Source organism: Oryza brachyantha, chromosome 3, assembly GCF_000231095.2.
Source record: "Oryza brachyantha chromosome 3, ObraRS2, whole genome shotgun sequence".
Lineage (NCBI taxonomy): Eukaryota > Viridiplantae > Streptophyta > Magnoliopsida > Poales > Poaceae > Oryza > Oryza brachyantha.
In genome coordinates this window covers 1,457,312-1,468,258 of record NC_023165.2, presented here as the reverse complement: position 1 = coordinate 1,468,258, position 10,947 = coordinate 1,457,312, and the positions used below count along the sequence as shown (strand labels likewise).

At 40.5% G+C, this 10,947-nt stretch overlaps 1 protein-coding gene across 2 annotated transcripts; it reads right to left on the bottom strand.

The window, feature by feature from the left end:
• Positions 1 to 335: 335 nt before the first annotated feature.
• LOC102706262 (probable serine/threonine-protein kinase PBL21) lies at positions 336 to 5,400 on the bottom strand. Of its 2 annotated transcripts, none has more exons than XM_015835684.2 (5): positions 4,628 to 5,400; positions 4,386 to 4,558; positions 4,096 to 4,285; positions 1,484 to 1,875; positions 336 to 1,039 (listed from the first exon to the last, which is right to left on the bottom strand). In XM_015835684.2, the coding sequence occupies exons 1-5, from the start codon at positions 4,713 to 4,715 to the stop codon at positions 734 to 736; spliced, it is 1,149 nt and encodes a 382-aa protein (XP_015691170.1). In that variant the 5' UTR covers positions 4,716 to 5,400; the 3' UTR covers positions 336 to 733. The 2 variants fall into 2 exon arrangements, with proteins under 2 accessions (XP_015691170.1, XP_006649331.1); XM_006649268.3 differs by having other exon boundaries at positions 4,386 to 4,555; positions 4,628 to 5,398.
• Positions 5,401 to 10,947: the final 5,547 nt, after the last annotated feature.

The window sequence follows — 10,947 nt, the reverse complement described above, 5'->3', positions numbered from 1 at the left end:
AAGAAAATCACCGTGTGCCGGCTAAAAGCGTAAGGTCATTTCAACAAAAGGTTCAGATCATCAGACTTTGGGTTAGGGAAATCATGGCTCTCTTTTTTCTTTTGAGAGGAGATCATGGCTATCCTTGGAGGCGAAGGAAGAAAAGATGATAGCTGAAATGATGTGTGCGCTTCCATGGCGTGACGTGGGTGCTCCATGGACCAAACAAATCTCTTCTTCAGCTTGCTCGTCAGAGTCAACCTTGTCAAGCAAAACTCGCAATTTTTCACTCGCAAAATGTTGCAAGCTAGGAACAGGAGACAATTTTGTAGTACACTCAACTGAGACATTTCAGATTTGTTCCATCCACAAGAAGGCAATAATATGCAGCAAGGCATGAGAGCTTTGTACATGATTAAGAACCTGATCAAAATCCCAATTAAGTACATTGTTCCCATGCTTCTAGTCTGGACTTATGCATGTCTGTTGGCTGTTGCCCAAGCAGGGGACAACCGATGCTATATACACTGGCAACAGGATTAAGGAACTGGAAAACAATAAAAGGAAATGAAAGAACAACAGTCATGGTCAGCTTCAACTATCACCAGTCTCAGCAAACTGTGTCAACCAGGTCGCTAAAGACCAGTTCTTGAATCAAGGCTTTGACTATATGGCATTTTTGACAGTTTCAACTATCTACCCGTCTCACCAGACTGAGATGTTGCTGTTCTTCGAGACAAGCATGTAGTCTAGGCTATGCATACTGTGGAACTCTTCTACCGGCTCGCCTTCTCGATGGTGTGCCGGCAAATTGCGGTGACCCACACCTTGCTGGGGAACTCAGGGACACCGAGGAGCGCTCAGGGACGTATGGTTGGCTTGCGACATGGTTCAGGCCGATCACAACATCAGAGATGATTGGGCGGACGTGGGGCTGGTCTTGGAGGCACATGATGCTGATCACAACCAACTGATTTAGTGCAGATGTTGGATAGCAGCCCTGCAGAGCCGGGTCAGCGAGCCTGTGGAATTTCCTCTTGTCATGCAGAAATGGTCTTGACTGCAAAAATCCAGAAAAAAGAGCCAGCATTAATGAATGAGCTTAAATATCTAAAAGTGCCAAAGCTTTTCACAATTGAATTGGATGGTGTGCATATATGGTAATCATCATCAGGGAACATACAATGCACTGCCTCCATATAAAAGGATGCCACGGCAATATGGAAAATCATTTTAGCACTATCTAACACATAAAGGGAACTCAGAGACATTTTTTTTTGGCGGGGTGGAACTCAGAGACATCTCTAAGGAAATTAAGGGTTTGTCATACGACTGATTTGCATATACAGAAAACACTGTGATCCTTTTGCCAGGTCTTAAGCTCTAAATTTCGAATAAAAAAAACCTATGACAAGCAACTACTATATTGGTTTGAGTTTGAGAAGCGTTAGAAGAAGACATCAAACATTGGAAGCATCAACTGAGAGAAGGTAAAGCTGCTTACCCATGTTAGTAAACTCTGCTCTGGTTTAGGTCTTGAAGCATCATAGATCCTTCTTCCAGTGATCAATTCCAACAGGAGAACACCAAAACTGTATATATCAGATTTCATGGTAAGCTTACCACTCAACACATAGTCAGGGGCACAGTAGCCATAAGTGCCCATGACCCTGGTGGAGACATGAGTTCTGTCACCAACTGGTCCAACTTTTGCTAGTCCAAAATCAGAGAGCTTTGGTTTGTAGTCCTCATCCAACAGAATGTTAGCAGCTTTCATGTCACGGTAAATTATAGGAGGATCAGCCACATTGTGCAAATACGAAAGCCCTTCTGCCACTCCAACAGCTATCCTCATGCGGGTATTCCAGTCGAGTGGCTGCTTGCCAACAGGAACATCTATAAAAGTTGAACTTTCTATTAAATCAATGAAATGTATTTCAGAATGTAGTTTTGAGCAATGGCCATCAAGTATATCAAAACAAGCAATTTGATAATGCACAACTTCAAATATTCTATCACATAATTGCATAGCAAAGTCAAATTGATTCACAGTCCCATTATGGGATGGGAATTATCATTGATATAAGATGGAATAGCACTTCATCAAATCAAAATATATATTTACAAAAATGAAGAATCTTCACAAAAAAAGTTAAGATGATTCACAACATGCCTATAACCTAGCAGGCTAATGCTGGTATCATTCAGGAAGGCATGTGCTGTTCGGGGATGAGACAAGCCATGAAGGCCTGCGGACTTTAATGATTAACTGTGGGGACAGTTTGGCTAGAGTTGGGTATTATTTTGCTGAACAATTTTGGCATCTAGGAAAATGGTTGATCAGCACAAGGTTTCTTTTCAGGTTGGAGCTTAAATAAACAAGTATCACAAAACTTGTGTTGACTGAATAATGGATCTGCATTGTTTTTTTAGTTTTCCACCTTGAACAAATGGATGGTTAGCACAATCCATACTAAAGTTTAATACAATAAAACTTACAAACTTTGCCATAACTAGTTCTCATTTAATAGACAATAAATACATCTCAGTCATTGGGAATAAGTATAACTGGTCTACAACCCTATGTAGAGAACCCACTGAAAGATAACTAGTTTGCCTGTCATTTTACCGGCAATAAAAGTTCATTCATGGTGTTGAGGTATCAGAAACATATTGATTTTTGTGTGAATGGGACCAGAAAAAGGGCAAAGGCAAGGACATGGAAGGCTAGGATTTTTACTCGGAAGAAAGAGTAGAATGGTTGTGACGTATTTATTGAATAGCTCAATTATTGTCATTTATTCTGACATTTCACTTCTTTAAATACAGAATCTGAATTGTAATCGAACTCGTAAGTAGTATGTAAGGTGGATGCTCCAATAGTCAATGGAGATAGATAGTAACAAAAATAGCTGAGTTTGAAGTTTATAGCTATTTGTTTTTTTTTATGTGCATCAATAACCTCAGCTTTATCATCATTGTCATCTACTCCTATCTCACAGCAAAAATTTTCAGTGCATAAAAGATTGGTTTTGAGAATTTCAGTGAGACCTTGTAGCAGTAATAGAAGATAACTATGTATTACTTCCATTTCATATTATAAGATGTTCTAGCCCTCCTTAGAATCATATGGGTTCTAATGAATCTAGGCATATATATAACATATTTATTGATCTATGGATGGATTTAGGTAAGGCCAAAACATCTTATAATATGGAACAAAGGGAGTACAATGACAACCTCTCATATACTATGTCAATGAAATAATAACGAGCTAATACTACAACACACAAAAAAAATACTTTGACGCTACAAGATTATTGGTTAGTACTACCATATGAGGATGCCTTGCTCTAAAAATAACTACTAAGTGAGGATTTATTATGATCTAGTCATGGAGATTGATTCCTTTCATTGTGCAGTCCTAAAAAGTCCCCTTTCATTATTAAACACACTATATTTTTATGATGACCGCGTAGTTAATAATCATAACGATATTGATAAGTGAGTCAAAACATACTGCAGCATGGGAGCTGCAGTAAAATCATTTACAAACAGCAACAAAGCTTTAAAAAAAACTTGTCAAGAAAAAAATTCAGGAGTTGGAAAAAAAGCACTCAGTTCTTGAACCAGGAAAAGAAGATATAGATGATTTGCTTGTTCAGGGTTTCTCTCTCCTTTCATCTAATTTCATATTGAGCTAACCAAATACTCCATGTCATATCTTCTTTTATCTTTTCCTCATAAACATACCATTAACATTTAACAAAATATCAGTCAGGAAATATATCATGATATTTCTTTTCAGACTGAGATTTGGAAAGCACGTCATTAGAGTGAAGGAGAGGCAGTAAATTGGAGCTGTAAACCCCTGGAGTGGATTGCCATCTAAAGGAGCCAAAGATGTATCACAAGCAGACAACTACCGTAAGAACAAAAAAATGAGATGTTAACACAGGTTCATATTATGCCAAAAATTTAGGCAAATAGGGAGTGCATTTCAACAGTAATGTGTAATCTGCCAAGAGCAGACGAATTCCGCGTCAACACCAAATGCCAACACAAACTAGGCCTATCATCAGGCTATCATGCACAGGAAGTTTGAGGAGAACGTACCGAAGAGATGGCTCTCCAAGCTGCCGAATGGCATGTACTCATACACCAGCAGCCTCTCGTCACCCTGCGCGCAGAAGCCGACCAAACTGACGAGATGAGGATGGTTGAGCACGGTCAACATCAGCACCTCCACCAAGAATTCGTTCCTCCCCTGTACACCGTCCTGAGTGAGCTGCTTCACTGCCACCATCTAGACATCACAGACGAAGAACATAAAAAAATACATAAAAATAATCAAATCTTGGAGCAGAAAAGATCTCGAGTAGAATATGGAAGAGTCGGTGAACCACCTGCCCATTGATCTTGCCCTTGTACACCTTCCCGAAGCCACCCTCGCCGATGAAATTTGCCTCGTTGAAGTAGCCTGTCGCCACGGACAGATCCTTAAAGGTGAAGCTGTGCGCGTAGCCGTTCCCCCCATCCGGCGCCAAAGGCGCGACCTTTCTCCTCGCATCGGCGCCTGCTACGGGAAAGAGTCAGAATCCGTGCAGAAAAAAAAAAACAAACAAACCGACACAGCACACCCAGGAACCTGATGATTCGTCTGAAGAGTGGTAATTGGGCTTGGATGGCTTGAGGTCGTCGTCCACCTCCGGCAAGAAGCACCCGAAGCAAGCCATCTCAATCAACGCCGCGAATTCCTCGAGACGCCCCCTCGCCGGAGAGCTCTTATCATAACACACAACCGCAAGAAGAAAAGCCAAAGAGAAGAGGGGCAAGGGCAAGGCTCAAGAGCAAGACGAGAAGAGAAGAGAAGAGAGAGCTACTCCTATCCAAGAAGCGGCTAGTATTAATGCACGAGCGAACCGGGCATGGAACGCCCACCCTGGGTCCCAAGAAGAAACTCCAAATCAGGAGCCGGATTGATCACCAACCGGCGAGGGATTGCGGGGTTAGGAGGCAACAACCCGAGGGATTTGGCGAAACGGGGCAAGAAATTATAGCAACGGGCGTCGCCATGGCCCCGCCCCCCGGTGCCGCCGCGCCCTTGGTCCCCATGCCCGAACCGCAACCCCGCAGCAAAGGAGCAATCTTGGAAGGCATTAACCGGGCAAAATCCAATTTATTTACCCATTCATCCTGCCAAATCTCCCTGGAGATTTCCTCTCATCGGCAGGCTCCACGAGGGGGAGATGAAATCGAAGGGGCAAGCGCCCGGCTACCGGATTTGGACGCCGGCCATCAGTCTCGCGGCTTCTTCGGCGTCTCCCTTCCCCTCTCTCCTGTTCCGATTTCTAAAAAGGTGGGTTCTTTGGCTGCTGCTTTGGCTTTTTCCCGCGAGCTGGGGAAGTGTGGATAGTAGCGAGGGTTCTTGGCTCGGAGCGCGCTGCTGATGTAGCTGTACGCTGTGTACTCCGATATATAATCATCGCTTTCTTCGCCAGCGTGATCCGGCATTGACGGTTAGCACGCGAGCATCCACGGTTATTTGCCACTCCTCTCACTCTCACTGTGGAGTGTGTGTCCAGCACTCTCCAGCCAGATCACTGCAGCTGCCAGCAGGGACGTGCTTCATGTCACGAGGGTGACATGTGGGCCCCGAATTCGACCTAGCAGGTCCCACATGTCATTGTCAGATTCGTGTATTCTTTTTTTTTTCATATTACAGTAAGACTTACAAGTACACGTAAACAGACACACCCAAACCCATGTGAATGCGCCCCTAATACTCAATTAATACACGCTCAAAAATGTCGGATGGCTATGCTAGATGATCTTGAACCTTATCAAATTTATATTGAACGCTGCTATCAAATTCGAGTAATTGTAGTAGTTGTGTACAGATCCCATTCACAACTTCACTGTCACTGTAGATGATTCCACGTATCTGTACATCCTTGAAAGGATGGTTTCACCTTTCTTTACACGAAGAAATGGGCACCATATCCTGTCCCAGGAGACCTGGGAGCTGAACCCATGTGAGTAAGCGAGAAGGTTGAACAGCTTCACGGCGACCGGGCCATTGATCCCAGCAACACAATCTGTACCACAGCCACCAGGATTGGATTCCATTCAGGCAGGGAGACAAGGGCGTCAAGTAGCATGGTACGTTTGCTGCACTAACGTTTCACAGTGCCACGCAACAGTGGAATCTGTAAATAAATTTCAGTCATCCTATGCTGCTTTCTCTGAATGAAGCATCAATGAACAACCAGGACTGAAGCAGTTCAGGCAGCTGAGTTATGCTGAATCTTAAATGCATTTGCATTTGTTAGCTGAAAACTTGCCTTCCTCAGCTCCTATCCCTTCTCCAAATGCGTCGGCGTGTGAGGTAAAAATGTGGTATAATGTGCAGGGATTCAGATGTGGGAACAGTGCTTGGTTAGCGTGTCAGTAATCATGGAAGATGCTGGTGCATGCATGTGTGTGCGCCTTGGGCTTCAGAACACTATGAAACAACGTGCTCATGTTTTTTTTTTTTTTTGTATATACATCAGCTTCAGATAGAAAATTGCAACTGATCATTATGCTTTCTGAACTGGGGATGGTGATCACGATTAACAACAGCCTCCAATGTTCCAAATACAAGCATCCCTAGCTATGAATTGGGACATATAACATTCTTGGTATTATCCTTCCTCGAAAAAAAAATGCTTGGTATTATCCCCTTTTTTGTAGCTTGTGCATGGTAGTATGGCATACAAATAACTATGATGCCTTTGTTGGAATTTCGATATAGTTGCATATGTAATTGCATAGTAAATTGTGAAGCTGTTGTGTCCTCTTCAAGAGAGACAAATGCATCTTCCAAGCAGAACAAACTTCCTTATTAAGTACTACTACGCAACAAGAGCTAACAAGAGCTGGACACAACTTCTATGCATATAGTCAAGACAAGAGCATCTAGATATACAATTAAATAATTAAAAATAGATTTTTAAATGACAAGAAGCCATAGCTAACATTTTTCACTTTTGACAGTGGGTAAAGAATCTGTCGGTGCCATCTTCTTGCCCTTCAACTCTAGCATCCTCTTCTTCAAGTTCCAAATCAGCCTTTGCTTTAGGGTCAAATTTGGCCTGCCAAGCTGGACCATTGTCAGGAGAAGTGTTCCCTGAAATGCTTTCCTAAGCTATTTCCAGTGCAGCTCTTGATGGATGCGAGAACAAAATTGCTACCAAACGCTTCTGCATCCACAATCATATTTGCTTTGGGTCCACAGCCCGAATACATAGGACTTAGTACATGGCATTAATTAACTAGTAAAGCTATGATCTGATCGAACAAGTACTCTCAAGAAATCATATGGAGCAGATCTGATTTTTCTTTTCAATGCACTAAAACACTTAAAAATACATGGAAACAATTATTGGCATATAATAGAGACTATAATACAATATCTACCAGAAAATTCTGGAGCTGAGACATCAGACATGTCCCCTACAATGCCACCGGAGACTGTTGTGTGGAGTCGAACATGTTTCAGAAACCCCTTTTATTTCCAGAGAAAAGGAGTACAGGAAGTTTTCAGGATTTTTTTTTAAAGGTTCAGAATGTTTCAGGCTTTCAGCAATGAATCGCATTTGCCATTTGAAGCAGGACAATCCCATGTGAATATGATCTCACTTGTAAAGTCCAATGTATCAATTGATCAACTCCAATTACTCGTTTGTCTAGACTAACTTTAGATGCCGAGTGCTGCAAATTAAAGCTGTGATTAAGGGTTAATTTGACAGCAACTAGTCATTGTAGTTGCCTATGATCTCTAGATTGATAAGTATATATACCAGGATATAATCATATACTAGCTGCAACATGGGCTCATCATTTGGATCGTAGCGAGCAAGAACAAGGAGTAGGGGTATCATCATCGCCATCGAGCAAGTAGTCCAAAAACTTTTTGCAGACGAACAGGAATCGGAATGGATTGCAGCTGCGTCATGCATATGCATGGCCCGGGCACGCAGCATGATATGATGGACGGTGCGTGCCTGCGACCTCAGGGAAAGTTGCCAACCTTGCAACAGTGCAAACAATGGCCAATGATGGACTCAACTTGATGTAGTTTTGGTGTTCTTTTTCGAAGTCCTTGCAAAGGTACCGAAAAGGCTTACCTCCCTCCGGGTTTGCAATACCAACCGGAAAACAACGAACGCTAGCTTTTTTATTATTGTAAAAAATTATCTTGAGATATCATTTTTCTAAAAAAAATTAGAATCCTGAGAGACATAACTTAAAGTATTAAAATTTTATAAATAATTTTTTTGGTACTTTAAGATACTTTTTAACAATGGTAAAAAGAACCCTTTCATTAAACATAAAAGCTGGTCTATGGAGTTGACCGAAAGTTGTCGACTTTTATCGTTTTTTCCTTGTCTTTTTTCTTTTTGGAAAACTTACAGTTACAGAGATTGGTTGTCGCTTTGAAACAATAATGTAAATACTACACCAACACCTCTTCGGAAAAAGTTGTGATTGATCAACAACGGATGTCTTTTTTATTTTAATGACGTGATAAGGGGGGGGGGGGGGGGGGGGTTTAAGCCTCACTATGAGATATTTCATCGTTTCTTATATATCATATAGATAGTTATAGAAAAAATTAAAAATTCAGCAAAATGTATTAATGCATGACACATCAATCTACAAATAAACAAGCTTAAATTTAACATCTACAAGGTAAAAAAATATTTATGAATTAGTATGCTCATATATATTACTTAGAAATTAATTTGTTTTTATTTACAACCTGTAGATGTTAAATTTGAGGTTGTTTATTTGTGGAGTGATGTGTCATGCATTAATCTATATTAAGATGCTTTTAATTATTTTATAACTATTTTTATGACACAAAAAACCGAGGAACATTGTGTATGCCTGAGACAAACATCCATTATCTCACTACTTCAAAGCAGACTCATCAGTCTTTCTCCCCATCCCACCTAATGCAAAAACCATTGATTCAATAAAACAGAAAAATATCAAATCGTTTCTTAATAAAACCGTTTCTTTTTTCAAGATATATGTGCAGTCTATCATCAGTTGTATAAACCACTCTGTTTTATTATTGGTTGCAATTATGTGAAGAAATTCCTGTATTATTGGTTGCTAATTGTGCGAAGAATTCCTTGCGACATGTTCACGAACCCATCAACGCACGTGTCGTTGACGATGGATGCATGAACAACTAAACAAATGGTGGTCGAAACGAAGGCAGCACAGAGGAATCGAGAATATATGAGACACTACAATGGTGGTTGCCTGGATGTGTTAGGCTTCCAAGGACGGGCCGGCGCTGAAAGGCTAGCAGCTAAACTGTTCTAAGCACAAATTAATGGCCGCATAGAATAGAAACTGGTTTACCTCCGTGTCTTTACATTGTTATGTTCAACATTTAACCATTGTCTTATTTTTTAAAAAAATTATTATTATTATTATTATTATTATTAAATAATAAAACATGAATAATACTTTTGTGTGACTATTTTTTAAAAATTTTTATATTTTTGAAGTAAAACGAATGATCACACGGAAATTGACAAATACAATTAAATTAGGACGTTGGGAATATGCCTGCACGCATCAGGTGACGAAGATCTAGCTAGAATAGCTAGCTGTGTGCCTGTGTGCTGTGCTACACGAGCAGTACGTCGTCAATAAAGAGATTGATTGATCAGTTAGTTAATCAATTTAATCAGTGGCATCAAGTAGCCTGGTTGATTCTCGGCTGGTGTCACAACTGAAAAAACCCCTTCTATGTTAGTGGGACAAAGAGGCAGCTGAGTGTCCGTATTACCTTTGTGGACCAAATGGCGCCTAAAAAGATGACGCTATGAAGTGTAACATTAGTAAATTGGCAAGTGGATGTGGAACAGATTGCAGCTTAATTAATCTCTTCCATGCATGTGATGAAAGCTGAATCGATCGCCTCACATGCGCGAACGCACGACAAATTCACGGCGAAATTGTAGCGTTTCGATGGCCACTTGCGTTTCGTCAAGTACTCAAGTCGTAAGGTATATAATGAGTGTTCCTAGGACGTCTGTCTGATGATCATAAGCAGTTGTTAATTAATCTGTGTCTTGACATAAGATTACATATGTAGATATGCTCATTCCATTCCTTCCAAACCACTCCAGTCCGCTGACGATCTGCCATGATCGGTCTATCAGGGTGTTTTGCGTAGCTCACAAGCCAATCTTTTCGCCCCAATCAATCCCTACTGGATATATAGCAATCAAGCAGATGATTGTAATAGACAAAAACTGCGAGATTGATTGCAACAAAATGAAGATGTCCAATGGGTAAAGACTACAAGTCTGAGATGGGGTCGTCGATGTGTGGTTTCATTCACCGGTTCAATCATATTTTCCGCAACCACGATTACACATTCGTGGTTCTTCTTTCAATATGAATTTAATAAGATTAACGGACTTATCACTTAGGTCATCTTTTCATTTTTTTTTCCAGGAAAAAGCCATACACACATATTTGCATATAGAGAATAATTTACGAATAAAAATTTTATATACATGTTGATAGTGATCTAAAAGCCGCTAATGAAAATAAAATACGATGAAAAAACCTCAAAATCCACTCCAAATTTAAGATTAAAAATTTAAATTTTAACTTCAAAGCGTAAGAAAGCCAAGAGATAGGGGTGTCTGTCTTTCGACGGTGTATAAATGGTTTTACTTTGAGTATAGGTATCTTCCCTATAATGAGAAAATCGAACTCCGATTCTCTCCGTTTTAAAATATATTCCCTCCCGTCAGCGGTGAACCTAGAAAAAAATTACCGGTGGTTCTATACATCATAACATATAATGTTTTTATTTTTAACTAGTAACGCAATTAATATAGACTAAAACAACTAAACATTAGAATTTTACTTGGGTCATGTCACCGACCC